General features: G+C 36.9%; 1 protein-coding gene across 1 annotated transcript in view; it reads right to left on the reverse strand.

Annotated features, from left to right (window-relative positions):
- Positions 1-20,469, reverse strand: part of ARHGAP42 (Rho GTPase activating protein 42) — a 291,265-nt gene that overhangs the window by 126,720 nt on the left and 144,076 nt on the right. Inside the window, exon 4 of the mRNA XM_059930533.1 lies at positions 1,196-1,267. Within this exon, the coding sequence (XP_059786516.1) occupies positions 1,196-1,267 (72 nt within the window). The remainder of the gene's footprint in view (positions 1-1,195; positions 1,268-20,469) is intronic.

The following is a 20,469-nucleotide window of genomic DNA, read 5'->3' on the forward strand; positions in this document are numbered from 1 at the left end:
ATTCTGTAAGAAAAAAAAATCAATTCTGGAAGGGGAACAGATATACGAGGAAAGACCCACATAAAGGAAGGCTTCTTTCTGGTGCTGGAATATAAGAGACCATGGAGAGCTAGCAAGACTTCAACAAGTTAAGGGTAAGAAATATTCCAAGGAGGGGAAAAGTTCGGGCAAAGCCATTAGTAGAGCCAGGATATATACAGGGACTAGTGAACAGACAGTTGTACCAGATGAGGGAGGTATACTGAAATGTAGAAAGTGGCCACACTGTGAAAAAATGTCATTATCGAGATTAAACTCTCTCTCTCAGAGACAACCATTGAAGGTTTCATCATTGAAGAACAACTGTTAAACATGGCAAAAATTTGTTAACAGATTAGGGTGGGGACGTAGAGACTAACTAGTAGGCTATTTCAATATTTCAGACAAAAGGGAGGAGAATAGAGGAGAAATATTCCTGCAGGAGAATGAAAGCACTGCTCAAAGAGGGAAGAGGTAGGTCATTGACTAATTGGAAAACCAAATCAGAGAAAGGATAGGGGAAGTATGACAGATGACAGGTTCTATTTTGGAAACCCAAATTTTATGTCCTTACATGATGTTGAGAAGGTAGTTAAACACGGATCTAAGAAAGAGGATGCAAGTAAATTTCAGAAATTATTAGGCTCAGGGAAATTTTAATTGATCCATAAGCAATTAAACATTAATGCAAAGGCCTGACAAAGATGTCTAAAGTTTTCCACAAACACTTTATATTATATTCTTAATATTTTTCTTTATATTCTTAATATTTTTATTAAGAATAAAAAATAAAAAACAAATAAAAGGTCTTTTATAATTACTACCTAAATTTTCAATATACATACCTCGTGCCTAATTTTATTTTATATAGATGTTAGGAACGCTCCTCATATTTTTACCATAATTTCACCATCTTTACAACAGTTAATTCCCTACCATTGTTGGGATGGGAGGAACCCACTTATGCTGACTTTTTCTCTATTCAGTAGAAGAATAATATCTTTTCTGTGTTTAAAAGAATTCCAGTCTTTGTAATAGGCTCTGTGCAAAAATTTTAAATGACGTATGGAAGTTTTAAAAGGTCATTCTAATTTCAAAAATGTTAACATCTGAAATTACATTTGTCATCTTTAATTATCAGGAGAATATCCAAAGAATAATAAAATGCAACACTTACTTTTGCTGCACCTATTTGTTCTTTGCGAAATTTCTCAAGTGGCGCAATTAATACATCATTAGCGTTTTGAATCTGAAATCAAAAATGCAAATACATTAAATTCTGTATAAGTCATGCAAACAATATTGAAATAAAGATGGCTCCTTTATTCCACTTATTTAAATAAACAGCTTTTCTTCTCCTTTGCTTCTATAAATGAAATAAAAATACCTCACATGTTATATAGTCTTTTTCTATTTTATAATTATTTTCACAAATTATTTCACTTCATCCTAACAATAATGTGAATAATGTGAAAGCACGTACACATGGTGAGATCTTAAATACTTAAATTTCATATTCTAAAATTTAACTAAAATAGCACATCAGATACTAAATTTTAAAATACCTTTAATTATACTGGTTTAATGTAGTCAGTTCAAGCATCATTTTAAAACTGAGCCATATAAAAGCTCTTCCATCTTGCCACTAGAATGTTATAATTCTACAGCTGCAAAATAAAATAAGGCTTATTTTTTCCCTATTTAATTAGATTCCTTACCCTTGGGATTTGCCTGAATGTTCTCATTTCATACTGTTCACATTTCATTTCAATGAACAGTATTTTAGCCCAAAACTCCAAATTGGGTTTTATTTAAATTTTAAAACAGACAAATCTTTAAATTGATCTGCAAGAATATTGTGAGGGGGTACGAGGTGGGGCAGGGGCAGTGACTGGATACGAGGAGACAGACATTTCTAAGGAGAGCAGTATGCTAGAAGGAAATCTTGATTTTTAAAAAATCCCTTTAGAAAGCATTAAAATTAAACACAGGATCTTAAATGTTCTCACCCCAAAAAGAAATGGTAACAATGTGACAAGATTGAGATATTAGCTAATGCCATGGGTGGTAATCATTTTGCAATACATAAATGTATCAAATCAACATGTCGTACACTTTAAACTTACACAATGTTATGTGTCAATTATATCTCATAAAGCCGAGGGGGGGCTTCCCTGGTGGCGCAGTGGTTGAGAATCTGCCTGCTAATTCAGGGGACACGGGTTCGAGCCCTGGTCTGGGAAGATCCCACATGCCGCAGAGCAACTAGGCCCGTGAGCCACAACTACTGAGCCTGCGCGTCTGGAGCCTGTGCTCCGCAACAAGAGAGGCCACGATAGTGAGAGGCCCGCGCACCGCGATGAAGAGTGGCCCCCGCTTGCCGCAACTAGAGAAAGCCCTAGCACAGAAACGAAGACCCAACATAGCAATCAATCAATCAATCGATCTTTAAAAAAAAAAAAAAAAAAGCTGAGGGGGGAAAAGGTAGGCCCAGTTAACAAGATTATCATTCATTCTACCACTGTGATAATTACATGACATTACATAATTAGCAAATGTTAAGATGAAAGAAAAACCTATTTTTCAAATAGGTCACTATTTAAAAATAGGTTAAAGAGTATATAGGAGTTCCTTGTATCCTTCTTATAATTTTTCTGTAAGTTTGAAATTATATCAAAATTTTAAAATTTCAATAAAAGGGTTTTACTTTCACTTATTTTCACTAAACTGGTTATTCTCTAGTCGAATTATGGAATTTATTTCTTAAATTCCATAGTCTAAACACACAAAGATAGTATACACAAAAATAAAAACTAAAGTAGTAACGCCTTCCATGATTCTGTCATTCTCCAACTTGCAGGAAAATGAGATGACCTCTTGAAAAGAGGACCTAAAATTCTCCATTGTGAAAACATACAAAGTAGATCAATAGTCAAAATCCTTCCCAAGACACTGAGGGCAACTGTAGATACCTCTGACATCCATTACCTACTTCCCATTTGTGAGCTCAAGACAGGCAATCCCTCCAGATACACTGTGCAGGCATTGCATCTTACTACAGAGAGATGATTGGAAACAGTAGCAAAGTAGCTCACTTTAAATTCTCACTCTCTAAATCCTCTTTGCCCTCATGAAACTCCAAATACATTTAAACACACACATATATATTTCTCCAGATTTTACAGAGGTAATAAATAGCTGATTCTGCCTTTAAAGTTTGCATAAGGGGAAAGACAATGTCATGGACACTTTAGTGTACTTTGGAAAAATAGCAACAATAAAGGCTAACAGTCACTGAATGTTTATTTTATGCTGGAAACCAGCATGATCAATGTATTTAAAGTTAATGTACTTAAACAGGGAGGTATGTCTCAAGTGGTGAAAACTCCAACAATGAGGGTGAATACCAAGATATACAGCACAGTACTTAAGTATACGTATTTAAAATCAAGAATGCCTGAGTTTAAACCCAGTTCTATTGCTTATGAGCTGCTATTTAACCATTCTGAGCATCAGCTGCATCACCTATCCAACAGCTTGGTTCTAAGGATGAAGATGATAAATGTAAAACACTTAGCTCAGTGCCTTACAACTAGTAAGTATTAAAAGTTTAAGGCTTTTAATATGTCCAGATAAACACAGATAATGTATCTCATTCTGTAATTATATACCTGATACACTTCTTTATCTTAATCTTCTGTGCTACTCTTTTGGTTGAAGTGCATCTATGTGCACAAAATGAGAAGGTATTTTCCCATGAAAGTCACAAAAGACAGATGGTCTAGACTCTCCTACATTCAATCACTAGGTATTTATGTATGTGCCAAGCACATTGCTGAGCTATGTGGGGAAGGGAAAAAATTAAGACATGGGCTAAACCTTCCAGAAAGTTGATGTCTACTTGTGAAGAGGGAAAAAATTATTCACCCAACAAGTATTTAATGCTCATAAAGCCCTGCTAAAATTTTCAGAAAAACTGAGACAAAACTGATTACATTGAGAATAGTTACATGATAAACTATGCAGAATTCCTCATAAATATGTCAGAATTTTGACAACAGGAAAGATCCATGAGAACTAAATAAGTCAAGGTAGTATTTGCATAGTGGATGTGAATTAGAAGCAGATATGAATTGGACACACCAAAGAGAAAAAATATCCTAGGAACAGGGAACACCATGAAAAAGGCAAGGGGGGGTAAAACTAAGCATGGAATGTGAGAAGGGGGAGTGCAGTGCAGGAAAAGAAACTATTTATTCCACACTCATTAAGAGTCCATCCCCATTGTGAGTGCATTGACCAAGTTACAGGCCTTCAGTTAACTTTTTAAAAATGGGAATGGCACAATGAATATAAAGTACGTTGAACAGTTTTGGCACATAGCAGGTTCCATATGTTATTAACTAATAACATTATCTAACTGGGGAAAAGCATGTACATTATTAGTAGGAAACTTAACTGGAATAAGTATGGAAAGGATACCCATAATCTAGGCAAAGTAACCTGAACATGGAATCACTGCTGGTTTCTAAAAAGAAGATTAATGTAAAAACTTGTTCTAGGAAGTAATATGTGGGATACTTTGAGATTGAAGATATAAAGACAAGATATGCAAGCTGAATGCCTGGGAGAAGAACACAAGTTTGAAGTGATAACTAGATCGGGGGCTGAGGTGTTGACAGATGGGTAGCAGGGAACTGCAGAGGCAGGTGTTTAAAAAAAAAAAAAAATTAAAAGGACCCAGAAGGAGAGGAATCAAAGGTGACATTAAGTTTTTTGCCTCAGGCACTGGAACTTTGGCACCACATTAAGAACTAGGATAAATGAGGTAGGGAGTATGTTTGGTAGAGAAAGAATAAAGACAATGGATTTCACTTTGGACCTATTACGTCTGATGCCATGGGAAGACTCAAAAGAAATATTGCAGCAGAGCATACCACCTCAAAATAGCAGAACTAATCAATATGAATAAAATGGTTTTTTGTTGGGAAGGGAAAAATTAGAAAAGAGAGTGGATGCGGGGACTTCCCTGGTGGCGCAGTTGTTAAGATCCCCCTGCCAATGCAGGGGACGTGGATTCAAGCCCTGGTCCGGGAAGATCCCACATGCTGTGGAGCAACTAAGCCCATGAGCCACAACTACTGAGCCTGTGCTCTAGAGCCTGCGAGTCACAACTACTGAGCCCGCATGCTGCAACTACTGAAGCCCACATGCCTAGAGCCTGTGCTCCACAACAAGAAAAGCCATTGCAATGAGAAGCCCATGCACCAAAATGAAGAGTAGCCCCCACTCACTGCAACTAGAGAAAACCCATGCGCAGCAATGAAGACCCAACACAACCAAGAAAAAAAAAAAAATAAAGAGAGAGAGAGAGAGAATGGATGCGGATCTGTATACTAAGACACTGGCATTCACATTCATATCCAATAGTTTAAATCTCTGCCACAATTCTTATGTGGCTGTTATGTAAGTATGACCTGGGAATAAAACAAAACTTGAGGATATGAACTTGAACCAAATGTGATCATTAACAACCACGCAATGGGGCAAGTATTACTTCCCATCTCTATTTCTTCCATATTTCTTCATTTTTTTTCTCTTGTTTTTGGACTTGCTCAATTTTTTTTCTCTTTCTTCTCCCTACTCTCATTCTATTAATGTGAAATTGAAGGAATAACACATAAATTCCAGAGGTACTAAACAGAGAAAAATGAAGGGGGAGAAAAACATCCAATGGAGTGATAGAGATAACAAGAGAGATGATTTGTTGAGTATTTAATGTGTGCCAAGTACTATGCTAAGCCCTTCACAATATTGAGATTAAAGTTGATTTTATGTAATGAAGTTCAAAACCTAAAAATCATCTAGAATATATCAAGAATATGAGTGTTAAAGTTAGACCCAGATCCATTTTGAATCTTGGCACCTAAACTGCTAAGACTTGATGTCTTCATTCCTATACCTTTTAAGGTTTTTATAAAAATCAAAGGGAAAATATATGTATTTTTAAAATAACAAGCACAGATTTGGCATATGGCAGGCTTTCGATAAATGTTTGTTTCTTCAGAGAATTCACAACGTCAACTATGTGTTCAGAACCTTCCTAAGCGGTCTGAGAATGTCCCAAGCTGATTTAAAATGTAGTTATTCAAAAGGTAGAAATTGAAATCCAAATTAATTTAACAGAACAGAGACCCATTCAGAGTATCCATCTACAGTGGTAGATAACACAGGAACCTAAATTTATCCATAAACCATAATAACATATGTGTGGTTTTACATCTGAAATATGATGCTTCTTTTGTATGCAGTCGATGGGCTGTTGCTCACATCATGTGAATCTAAATTCAAGAGATCAAAATGGAAATGCCAATACTCAAAGGGTACAAACTGGATTTACAACCCGATCTGGCTGCTTCTGACCCTCACCTTTGTACACCCCCCAGGGAACACATGCCTTTCATCCCTACACACTGGTCAATCACAGGGATGAAATTCTTCAAATCTGAAGTAATCCAAGTGTGAAGTAAAGAAGGTATCTAAATTTTTGTTAGTTACTGTTACTACTGCATAATAAAGGAAAATAACATACAAAATGCTAGAAAACCATAACTAAAAATGTGAATCTGGGGTACAACTCTGGTGAGTTAACTTTCACAAGGTTTAAAAAAGAATCCAGAGAAATGCAATTCTGGCTCACATGGAACTCTCTCTCCCCAGATTTACGCAAGAGGCTTGATAAAACTCCTTCCAGAAGGTAATTCTTGGGGGTGAGGAGGGTGGGAATCAAGTCACAGAGTTCAGGAGATTCAGGCTCCCATAATATTTGTGGAACGTGTTACTTTGCATGACCTCACTAAGAAGCTTTAGGAAAAATACAAAAGCAATTTTAATGCTCTCCCTAGATATTGATAATATAAATTCTTGAAAAGGTCATATTTCAGTAATTAAGGCACAATTAACGATTATCTATTTTATAATTCTTAATCATTACCTAAACCTTGGGTTTAGGCAACTTATTTTTATAGATATTGGTCCATTTTTAAATCCAAAAATAATCACCAGCTATTTCACTTATTTTTTGCAGCAGAGAAGCAAATCTGATATTGGGTAAGACTTTACAATACTGCATTTACTGGGTAGACACACTTTAACTGTGGGTGTGTTACATTAAACCAGGCAGTTAAGCTTGCTGTTGCTTTTCTTTTGCTATTTCAAACGGTTCTAATAAACAGCCACAAGGGAGTGCTCATAAATCGCTCAAAAGTAATGGCTAGATGTTTTTATGTGGTTAGAAGAATGATTATCCAAACATGTTTGGGGTTTTTTTTTCTCCAAGTATACATGAATTATTATTTTCTATAGACCGTGAATTTTCAAGTGCTGTCCTATAGGAATTTTCAATGCTTGCTTTTCACTGCTGAGAGCCTTACCATAATTTGTTTGTCCAAGGAAGTGAGTAGTGATGGAATAAAACAAATCTGAAAAGTAATTCTTCTTACACTTTTACTTTCTCTCCCCCCTCCACGTTTTGGTTAAACTTGAGTATTGTTGGTACCAGTCACAGATCATCACATATCAATGATTATAGTGTCCCACCAGGATGTAAGATTACAATTCTGTACCTCAAACTATCAAAGCTCTGAAAGACTCCAGGTTTTGAAGAGAAGATTTAATGATTTTCTGCAGTGCTATCAAAAGCAACTGTTTGACAAGGCTACAACAGAACAAGTTATTTACAGAAATAAAACATGGATGATGTAGCTCACTGCAAAAACAATTTCCTGTTGAGATGCCTATTATAGCCAATCCACACAAAGGGGAAAGATCACAAAGGTATGTAATAATGAGTAGAGTGAACACAATCAATGTGGAAGACACCTATAAATAGTCTCTAAAGCAAGACTGGATCATTTTCCCATTGGTATTTGCAACTGGGAAAATCAGATAGGAGTCCTAATTTGGGATTACAGGCAAGTATCTCTCCTTGGCCTGTTCCAATCCCCGTCCTATTGCCCCCTCCTTTTAGATGAAGCTCTGGCAAGTGGTCTAGGGACAGCCCGAGGCTCACGCTGAGACTGGTCAAGTTAACTCTCCACTACCTCACAAGAGTCAGTCCTCTAAGTCAGCAAACCCACAGCTCTGCTAAACTAGAACTCAAAACCCAAATCTCACAGAAAGTGTGAAGGATAGACATATGAACAAGACTTTCACATAATAAGTACCATGATGTCAAAACTAAATGCATTTTACTTTATATCCTTTAATGTGAGCAGCAAAGTACTTTTAAAGATGTCTTCATCTTTAAAAAAAAAATGTAAGGTTATCTGGATACCACAGTAATCCATTTAATTCCTACTTGAATGTCACTTATTACTTCAATATTGGATGTTTTGATTCTCTCTATTAAGTCGGTGTTCCATTATGAATCCTCCTTCAATGGACCTCATCTATTTAGATCCAACTCACTTATATTTAATATTAGTTTCATCTTTACTTTTACCAGTAATAATACTTTTCTTATAGGAATATACTTAGGAAAAGAAATTTAAGTTTTTGGAGAATGGTGCTATATGAATCCCATCTTTTATTTCAAAAAATAAGTAGAAGTACACTCTCCAGGAGAGTGCATGGATTTTTATTTAATTCTCAAATTATCCCATGAAAACTGTGCAATCTCAGTCAAGTTACTCAAACTCTCCGTGTTTGTTTCCCTTTCTACAGAATAAAGATGATAACATGCCTTTATCTCATAGCCTGTTTACAAAGATTTTTACATTTTATGTATAATGATCGTAAGAGCTTATTAATACAAAGTTGTACTTGCTTCCTACTAAATTCATTCTTTTTGAGTAGGTCAATGCAATATCACTTTTTAAAATGACTTAGGAAGTTGCTACTGGAGTTTTATATAAAAGAGTGAAATCGCACCAGCACATACTGGATGTCAAGGCTTCTTAAATGGAACACACAGGTTCCTAGGCCAAATAGCAAGCAGTCCTCTCTGCTTCTAGAACTTACAACTGTCCGGAATATAACTCAAAGTAAAGTTAACTCTTTTTTAATAAAACCATCTATACACATAAGATGAGGGAGAAGAGTATTCATCCAAGAAGAAACTGACCATTTTCACAGAATCTAGCTGAGAAAGGAGAGGAGAGGGGTAAATTGCAAAATTTCATACAACCCACTGTGATCTAATAATGTCATTAACTCTAGGTTGTACCAAATGAAATTCTCTGAATACTGAGTTATTTGGACTAGAAAGGTAAGTTATTTTTCTTAGATTTTTTTTGTCATTCTTAAACTACTTTTGCTTTATTTCTTCTTACCCAGCAATCACTAATGGGAGGTTAAACTAAGAGTACTTTTACAGCATTCAAGCATTATGGAAAACATCTGTAAACAACAGATCTAACCATAACATACTGCCTCCTCACAAACTTGTGTCTACTTATTGCCATTCTGATTACTACATTTATAACTATAATAATAGAGGCTTTAAAAAAAAAAACAGCAAAAAAGAAGGTCAAACTATATTTCAGCTGTAAATAACAAGATATGTGAAGGGTCAAATTAAAACGGACATCTTAAAAACCAGTTAAAACAGTTACTCCAAACATCCTGCACATACCTTCATTGTAACAAATACTTTTCTTTTGATTTTGACCAAAAAGTATGCATTTAGGAAAACACTTTTATAGACTATATGGCTGCATTACCTCAAAGGTCACACAAGGAAAATGTTGAGGTTAAATCTACCTTTGAGAACACAGGCTCCAAATAATATAAGAAATGCTGCAACCTCAGTTGTTTCAACGTGTTAAATAATTGCTCCTACTTCCGACTAGGTAAAAACATCGTGCAAAGAAACTGGTGACGTTACTTCTGCCAGTCTTCTACCTTTGGACATTCTCAGGAAACCTCAGGATCTCCTGCACTTGCGCACCTCTGGTGGCATGGCTATTAGATTCCAATGATGCCCTTATGGTTGTTAACCCTATAGGAGATGGCCAAAGATTTTCCTGTAACACAGCTGTCCCATGTATATCAGTGTCCTTGTGATGATGGAAATATAGCTCCTCCCCTCTCCCCCACTTTAAAAATCAGAAACCCTGTATAGCCTGAGCTGAGACAACTATAGCCACAGTGAAGATTTTTTTCTTCCAGGTTTATCCCCGAGCTTAGAGGGGTCAAAGTGGCTTTATGTGTGAGGGCAGCGGGAGGGAGCTTCAACAAATTGATAATTTATGTAATTGAATGTTTATCACCTCCTCCTCTTTTAATACTGTTTCTTCTTGCTAATTTTCCTCTACCCTTCTCAGTATTCACTACTAAAAATATCCTTGGAGAGAGAAATTAGAATCATGCATCTTTTGAAAATTCTTCATTTGTGAATTTAAGCAAACTTCTAAGAGTCTTTGCAAGTTTATAAAAGAAATGAAAATTCATTAATTAAATGCACAGTCACAGTTAATTTACAGCAATTACGTTTTAGTAGCTAGACGTTAATGTATTTTAATCATAATTGCTCAGTATTTACGTAATAGCAGATTGTTAAAACCTTAAGGAAGATTTAAGATATCCCAGTGTATATGCAATTTCTTAAATTTCTTATTGCAGCTTTGCAATAACAGAAGGGCTGGAAGACAAAGGAGGAGGGGGGTGAGGAGAGAAGGGAGGAAGGAGTTTTACGGAGGATAAAGATGCACATAAACAAAGCCAAGACTGACCTAACCAAAACAAGGAGTGACTGAGAAAGATTAGGACTTTGGGCTGCGGGCCAGTGCTGTGCTGGGGCGAGCGCACGGGGCAAGCTCACAGTGGCTCCCGGGATCCATTACGTGGCATCTCTTCCCAACCTGCATTTGGCAACTTGGGCCAAAATCATCTGAGGTGAAGATGTCTACACCATGGAAATCAGCAAGCATTACAAATCAGGGTTTTTTATACACATGTACACACACCCCTACCTGAGTGCTGGCAGTTAACTTTTTACCAGCACATCACAGCTTAGAGCTAAACATGTATTTTGAAGGCACCAATACTGAACCATAAACAATGGTAAAGAGTGCTAACTATACAAGATTCCTTTTATCTAGTTATTAACGCATCTCTTTAAAACATGTATGTGTGGGCTTATAAGATTTCCAATTTAGTATGTCTTTCTCAATACCTAAAAGATTGAACTCATTTGTACTTCTTTACACTTAAACTTACTTTTACACAAAGCAAGGCTTTTGCATTTCCTGGCTTCCACAGCGACACCTTGAACAAACTTCTACTATAGCAATGATGACAAATAGTTTACACTTCCCAAGTTTCTCTGAGTGACAGCAGGTTTCTGTAGTGCTGGCTTGAGAAGATTCTGAAGCTGAACCTGGGCACTGAAGGATGATCACAAAATGCTGGCTATAAACATCTCCTGCTAACAAGAGTGGCAGTACTCATGCTGCAGGTTATTTATGTATCTATCTTTCCAGCCCTGTAAAGGTAGAGATAATGTCTTATTGATTTTTTAATAGTCATTGCCCAGCAAAGTGCTTTGACGTAGTGGAAACTCAACATACTACTGCTAAATTGATGAATAAAGTTATTTCTGGTAACGTAATTGGTACCTGCAATGAGTTGCTGTAACAAATACTGTTCCTCATAATATTACTGAGGATGACAACCTACCTATAGGAAACTAAATATTTTTGAAAATAAGAAAAGTAGTTCTATAAAATGTACTCTGATATATGCTGTGTAATATAGGTAGCAATCTATAACTATATGGGTAGCAATCCGAAGCTAAGCTCATCACTATTATCTTTAGAAAAAAATTCAGTCACGGAAGAACAAATAACTATTAACTTACAATGACTTCTTATATTCACACAAGGTTCTTGACTTATAAATTAGTTTTGCAAAGAAAAAAAATGCAACACTGTACTTCAAGTCGAAACACCACAGAGGGCAGATTATTATCATACAAACTGCCATAGTGGGCTAAAACGGAAAAAGCAGTAACTCCTCAAAAATAGGGGATGCAAATCACCTTCCAAATTCTTCCTACTCCTCCTTCCTTAAGGTTGGTTACACTGTTGTGATGAACTGAAAACTTGAGAAAGAAAACCATATGGCTCTGTTAGATTTTAGCTGGAAACCAGGACAGGGGTTTGAGCGGGGCAGTATGTTATAGAACATAGGCTGAAAGCATAGAGGAGAAAAGCAAACCGGTCAATCCCATCAGGTAAATGGAGAAATGGATTCTAGAGCACACACATAACAGTAATTCGTGAACACTTACCATGGGCCAAGGGAGTTCTCCTTCAGTCCTCCCAACAGCTCCATAAAAAAGTAAATACTATTATTATTATTCCCATTTCATAGTTAAGGAAACTGAGACCCAAAGAGGATAAGTAACTCGCCCAAGGTCACAAATGGCTGGTAGGTAGCAAGGCCACACCATGAACCCAAGCAGTCTGACTCTAGAGTTGGTATTTCTAACCACTCTACTATATATACCACATTACACATTCTCAGACAATAAGAATACACTGCAGGACCAAAAATAAGTCTTGCCCCCAAATAAAGTTACATGAAATATGAGTAAGGCTGTCATTAAAGAAAGGAAAAAACAAACAAACAAAAAAGAGCTACAGTGTTAGAGCAATGAGATGATTATTTTCCTATTTTCTAATTTCTAAACCCTGAAATGTGGATATATTATTTTCACTATTACAAATCTTTTTTGGAAAATGATAAACACTTTTTATTGCATCCCCAAACAGTTTCACTATTGTGCTGATGTCATATTTATGTGTGTGATAAAAGGTCAAGCTAAGTTGAATAATAATGATTTTCCTGGCTCATGAAATGCTAAGTTGTAATAATGTAACACTGAGGTAAGAATCAGCATAGACAGATGGAAGATTAGGAAGAGATTTCTGCAATTATTAACTTAAAATAGGAGCATTCCCCCCCCCCCCCCCAGAATTCTATCCAACTAAAGTTTGGGAAATGAGAAAAAAGGGGTATTCTTTGAGAAACATAACCATAATAGTACTGCCTTTTCCTAGTTCACTTTCCCTGGTACGACACTTACTTGGGATGTTTATGTCACATACTATCTTGATATAAATAAACACAGGAAATACTGTAATTGGGACTTGAACAGTTAAGAAAAAAACAGCACCAGAAACTAATACACACACAGTATATCTTTCCTATAAATGACCTCTGTAGCAACTGCTTGAATGTGACTATTTTAAGGATGTCTGGGGGCTGGGGGAAGAGAAAATAATCTTCTGAAATAAATAATTCCTTAATTGAATAAAGCAACAAATTGAATCGCAGTGCTGTTAAAAATAAAACCAGAAAAAATTGATTAAAAGAGAAAACGTCAGAGCTTTAATACAGAATTACAGAAGTCCATGAGTACCCAAAAGTTATCTAAGTCCTACAATTTAGCAAACAAGAGATATGATTTATTTTGCAAACATTTTCTTTTAAACTTTCCCAGGCATTTGAGCACAGGCTCTTAGTCATAGCTAAGAATTACTTCCCAAATAAGTTCCATATGTTATAACTCTCGTTCCTGGTCTTTTCCAAAGCCAGATCTGGTCATAAACTATGAGCTAGTTTACCACACTGTACAGCTGTCAAAAACTTTTCTTACCCAATGAAGTAAAGAACCTCATTCAGCCCTTTCTGTGAGGTCTTATATCATGTGAAATACGAGGGCTATGTCAATACTAGAGAAATTCCCTTTACAACACACGGCAAATATAAAAAAAAAAAATACACTTTTCCTTATCTGTGAAAAGTATGTCCCAATAGAAAACACCATCATTTAATAAATCATTAACATCTGACCTCTCCGGGGCTTACCCTCAGGCTATGGCTTGAATTACATTTGGTTCATAGAACTGGGTAAAAGGATGTTTAAGATTCTTTTCCAGAAAATAAAGCTTGAAACTTCCTTCCTGACAGCAGCAGACAGCCTGAGACCTTCAGACTCTAGAGCATTTAAGATGACACGCAGAACCTGATACAATGCAAAGCAGTAATGCTATGTTATGAGACACCTGAAAAGGTATGGGAAAAAATCTCTTGCTTCTCTCTTTTTCTGCTTCCTCTTAAAAAATTAAGGGATACTATACTTAGTGGAGAACAAAAGTTTGCACCTCAGATGCCCAGTTTACACAAACAAGAAGACTGATGCTGCTGGTAAAACCCTACTTCTTATCTCAACATTACCCAGATTCCCAAACAGAAGCCCGACAGGACAATCCCTGTCACTTTGACTGCCGACAATCACATACTGTTTGTAAATTTCTGCTTCTAGTAATTCCTAACATATTCTAGTATACGACTAGAGTTAAGGCATATTTTAATTAATCTAAAAATTAATGAATCTGAAAATGTTGGATGAGAAAATTCACTGTCAAATAATTCAGGAATTCTAATAAAGCTGGACTGTATATTACAACTATCAAAAGAAAAATAGCTTTGCATATACCAACGTAAAGACACAAAGCTAATGAAATCAGTGCCCAAAAGCTTCCACCCCATCCCTACTAAGCATATCGTCATGAGATCATCTAGGTGTATCTTTAGGTCATCTTCAATGGCCTTTTGACCTCATCAGCTTTCAAGAATTCCCTTGCAGCGTAAAAGAAGCAAAGACAGACTCAACTAACTTACCTTTATCTTACATTTCAAGATAAGAGAAAACTCTACATCCTATCCATGGGTGACCTAATGTAGTTTCATGCCTCAAATATTACAAGAAGAGATGGCTTATAAATCTTGTCTCCAGCCCAGACATTTCTGCTAAGCTCCCTATCTGTAAACCAAGTGTCTGTCCCATTCCCACAGGCACCTCAAAAACACACCCCCAAGACAGGGCCCAACCTTCTCTACTCTCTCGATTTGTCTCCTCTCAGTGAATGGCACCAAATTCAGCCAGCTGCCCCATCATCCTAGCCTGCAGCCTCTTCACCTTCCACATCCAATCCATGGTCTCCCCATGGCCTCAGCATGCATCCCACCACCTCTTCCCAAGATTACAGCAATATCCACCTTACACATCTCTCAGCACCCAGTATCGAAATCCACTCATTTTTAATTTTCCACACAGCTGCCAGAATAGTCTCTATAAATTAAAAAAGAGTATGTCAATCTCCAGCTTTTATCATCTCTCCACAACCTTCAGTATAAAAGACCTTTCTTTAGCCCACTATCCCAAGATCCTTAATGAAGGGGCCCCTCCCAAGCTCCTGATAACCTTTTCTGTGGCCACTCCCCCATGGGAAGTCTTCTCTTTACCACACAGCATGACTTACAAGCCCTAGATCACACTGTGACCTTTTCTAAAGTTATCTTTCCCTAGTTCACTTGTTCCATTCACTATCTAAATGTCTCTTAGGTATCCTTTAAACCTCAGCCCAAGTGTCACATCCTTGGTAAGCTTTCACTAATATTCCAAGTGTAAGGTGTTTTGTTTTGTTTTTTATTGAAGTACAGTTGATTTACAATGTTGTGTAAGTTTCAGGTATATAGCACAGTGATTCAATTATATACACACACACACACACACATATATTCTTTTTCAGATTCTTTTCCCTCTAAGTTATTACAAAATACTGAGTATAGTTCCCAGTGCTATATAGTAGGTCCTTGTTGGTTATCTATATTATATATAGGAGTGTGTATATGTTAATCCCAAGCTCCTAATTTATTCCCCACTTTCCTCTTTGGTAACCGTAAGTTTGTTTTCCATGTCTGTGGGTCTATTTCTGTTTTGTAAATACATCCATTTGTATCATTTTTTTAGATTCCACATACAAGCGATATCATATGACATTTGTCTTTCTCTGCCTGGCTTACTTAACTTAGTATGATCATCTCTAGGTCCATCCATGTTGCTGCAAATGGCATTCTTTTTTATGGCTGAGTAATATTCCATTGTATATTTTAAGGGCCTTCTTCAAACTCCCACAGGACTGGGATCATACCACTATCTCAGCAGATCACAGAACACTGCAGGCCACCTAGTGCCAGTCTGTCTTCCCAACCAAATTATGAGTATTTCTGAGGAAATGCCTATGCCTCCCGCTTTCACTTGTGTATCCTCGAGATCCTAGAGTAGTATCTGAGGCATACTGTTACAGGCCAAAAAAACATTTCTTGGTACAAGCCCACTGGGGTTGGGGAGCAGGTGGAGAAAGGAGCTAGAAGTTAGAGAATAGAAAACGCCAAGATCAAACTGAAGTAAGATGAACAATGCTGGACTTTGCATTCATGCAAACTAAATGTCATTTTCCTATTCTTATACTAGTTTCGGTCTCAAATAATAGTCCATTCATTCATACACTAGTTGAGTGTGAAGTGTTCTGAAAGCACTGAAGAAGGGGAAAATGGAAGTATATGGATATCAATATTAAGGACCCCCCACCTTTGTCTCTTTGGGGACAAATGAGGATTTTAACAGATAATGAAGGTAGCCTACCTTCTACTTGGGCATGCCAGATTATAGATATCTTCACTATATATGCAATCAAAGGCTAATCACATCAGTAAATTTTCATTTCTACTTTTAAAAGGTGAATGGATAAGATTAACTTCTGTAACTTATTCTGATTCTTTACTCTAGTTACCATTTTGGAAATAAATCTTGAATAAGTGCTGGGGATAGGGGAGGGAGAACAGGCGTGCTGGGGATAGGGGAGGGAGAACAGGCAAGCTGAATGCTATTTGGCAAACCAAGCTATCCCTAGATGTTTCTTAGGGATGAATAAGCAATGCCTGCTGTCTTATCACTGGAAGATGCCTTGCTACCCTGTGCCAAAACTTCAATTAGGCTTATCAACACCCTTGAAGAATGAGGAATGAAAAACAGAGCTTCTTGCGGCCTTTGAGCTTACCAGCCAGGGAGCACACTACATCAATAAGGTACTAAATTACATTACTGTGTTACAGTTAGAGCACTTAGGCCAAAAGGCAAAAATAAGGGCAAGCTAAGTCAAATTGTGAAGTGGATAAAATTTGTTTTCAGAAACTTCTACCTCTTCAGTTGCCACTACAGAGGCTTTATTTGGCCTTTATTCCAGTGTGTTTATTCAGGTCACACACCACCATCCCCTTTCTCTCCCACTTGAGCCCCTCACCGAAGACTATACTCCCAGGGAACCTGATAAATATTTCCAACCATTACCACACTTGCTGGCCCATCAGCAAAGTCTTATTACTTCTACGGCTTCTTTCATTAAGACCTTTCTCCATGTTTCCTAACAACAAGTAAATCTTACTCACTGACAAGTGATAATCTTCTTCTTGTACTCTGAAAGCTATCTGCCCTTGGGAAATGTAAACCAGCATGACAATCCAGTGGTGGGGATTTCAATGCCATGGATGGTCCATTGAGAATTGGGCCAATGAAAAAATAGTTGCCTTCTATATCTACACGTGTGGCAAAATGTGAATAGGTTGTGTCCAAAATAATGACAACTTTATTGCAGACTAGGCTAATTTCCAGATAACCTGGTAATAATGCTTCCCTTCTTGGTTTACATATATAGATGATAGTGAATATAGGATTAACAGGTACATACCCAATGAAGCTTACTGTCCAACCAGAAGCAATGTATAAACTATTCTTCATAATTTTTCAGGTGAGAATTTAAAATTAATCACAAATGAATTGCTTGTAAACCAAACCTAGAAGTTTCTGATGATTTAGTTTACTTAAATCATTAGGCTGTAATTCATGACTTAATATCTGAACTCAAATGGTTTTTTTTTTTAAACTTTGTTCTCATAGAATTTTTTTTTTTTTTTTTTTTATGGCTGTGTTGGGTCTTCGTTTCTGTGCGAGGGCTTTCTCCAGTTGCGGCGAGCAGGGGCCACTCTTCATCGCGGTGCGCGGGCCTCTCACTGTCGCGGCCTCTGCCATTGCGGAGCACGGGCTCCAGACGCGCAGGCTCAGTAGCTGTGGCTCAAGGGCTTAGTTGCTCCGCGGCAAGTGGGATCCTCCCAGATCAGGGCTCGAACCCGTGTGCCCTGCATTGGCAGGCTGACTCTCAACCACTGCGCCACCAGGGAAGCCCCTCAAATGGTTTTCAAGCAAATATTTACTATGAAATACAAAAGGCCCTGCTCTTCTGATACTATTATAATTCAGAATGACAGGCAAATAAACAAAAAATAAATAAGATAAAATCAGATAATGATAGGAGCCAGGAAGAAAACTTAAAAAGTTGATGTGACAGAAAATTATGGCACTGGAGATATGAATTTAAACTGAGTGGTAAGCAAAAGACTCAATGAAGAGGCACCTTAGGACTGAGGCATGAATTACAGTAACTACTCACCCCCTAACTTCCACTCAAAGATCTAGAAAAAGAGTTCCAGGCAGGGAGAACAGCCAGCACAAACATCCTAAAACAGAAGTATGCTTGACACGTTGATGGAAGGAGAAGACCAGCATGACTAAAGCATAGGGTAAGGCAACAGAGAATGGTCTGAGATTAAAGCAGAGTCCAGAACATGCAAGGCCATGAAAACCACAGTATGAAATTTTAATTTTATTCTATATTAGCTATCACAGAAATACGGAATGTGATAAAATGACAAGGGATGCAAATTATACTCTAAATAGAATTCCCATTTGTACTACTACATGCCATTACTATCGATGAAAGTATTGTACCTCTTGGGGTCTTTAAAACTACTGTCACTGCAAAGAAGACTGAAATCCACTGAGAGTTGAAGGGAAGTTCTGCCCCTAAATTGAACTCAACTCCTGCACAAACCAAAATGCAACAACAACAACAACAAAAAACTATGGAAAAACCCTTTGGTATTAACTGCCAAGAACTTCCCATCAAATAAACCCAAATACTCATAGCTTTTATCTATGACTACACAGACAAGGTTAAAGCAACTGCTTCCTAGCGTGAAAGAAAGGGGATTTTTGTATCTGAATTAACCTGAGTGGTGACCTCCATTTATCACATTCAATGTTATTTAATTATAAAGTACATGTCTGTATACACAAAAGTGTATACGTCTTGATTTGTCAAGAGACTATAGTTCATGGCATATCTACAAGTTGAATCTGTTTTTCACATGTCAAGGTTAAAGTAGATTGAAAATAATCTAGAGCTAAGGGGCAGCACTGAGATAATCATACCTACTATTGTCCCTTTTAGAAGGAGATTTAAGCCCTAAGAGGTTAAAACTGAACAAATATTTAATAGTATTGAATAGATCCAAGACTAACACAGTGCCTTTTTCCCATTGAACTCAAATGAACTCATGTCTGTCCTCACCCAGTGATCACTTATTAACATTTTAAATACAAATATGGGGATAATTTTAAACACTATTCTACATTATCAAGAAGCAATTAGGTACCTCATCAGAGATAGACAGCTTTACACAAAAATATTAGAATCCTAAAAGACAAATGCTTCAGCTACCCTGCTTTAAAATAATCCCCTTTCTTTTTTTATTTTTAATTTTTTTAAACCATTCCAACTGGCAGCATATGAGCGAGCGAGAGAGAGAGAAAAAGAAAGAGGGAGAGAGAGAGAGAAAGGTGATCCAGGTCATATTTTCTCTTCTTGACATGTTCTAAAATCAACTTACTTAGTCAAAGAAGTTTTCAGAATTTTGCATTAAATATTAAATGTTTAGTATTATTATTAGCATTATAAAGATAGATAATTCCAATGTATATACTTTATTTATTGAATATCAAAGCCCCTCTATTGTTTGTGAAAAAAGTGGGAAGTCTTGAGTGGTCTCTTGAGCCACCCATGGGAGGAAATGCCCAAGGGATAGACGAACATTTTCAAACCCGGTCTCCTCTTTGAAAATCCCTGCACTAGAAAGACACTGTTACTGACAGAAGTGTGATAGCCGCCTCCAATGAGCTGAGACAAAGAACAAAGGGACAACAGCTTTGTGACAGTTCTTTGCAAGGGCTGCATGTCCGTTTTCCAGGAAATGTAAGAAACATTTAACTATTTTAAGAGATTGTGGAGGGCATGTTTAATGCATGCATTCAATATACGCTTTCAGAAGTTCTTTCCTCCTTTCTAACACTGTTACTTCATAATTTAACAATGTAAAATTTAAATTTACAAATTTAAAATTAGTTCATATTTTTTACTTCTGATTTAACTTATAGTCTACAAAGTAGAAACTAAGGCCTCTGGGCCACATAGCACATCTAATAGGATGCTCTGGCATTGTATTGTCTTTATAGGTGAGGTCTGGAAAATCATTCTAGCCCCTTAGTTTGCTCCTTAAGAATCACCAATTATCTGACATACAACTGAACACATCGCCTAATTATCAGTTAGTCTTTATGGTACTGGTTCACATGGTGTCAACCCCATCCTTGGGCAATGGTACTTCTGCTCTGTGCCATCTCAGGACCGTATTCCAAATATCCTC

The sequence above is a fragment of the Balaenoptera ricei genome, chromosome 8 (assembly GCF_028023285.1).
Source record: "Balaenoptera ricei isolate mBalRic1 chromosome 8, mBalRic1.hap2, whole genome shotgun sequence".
NCBI lineage: Eukaryota > Metazoa > Chordata > Mammalia > Artiodactyla > Balaenopteridae > Balaenoptera > Balaenoptera ricei.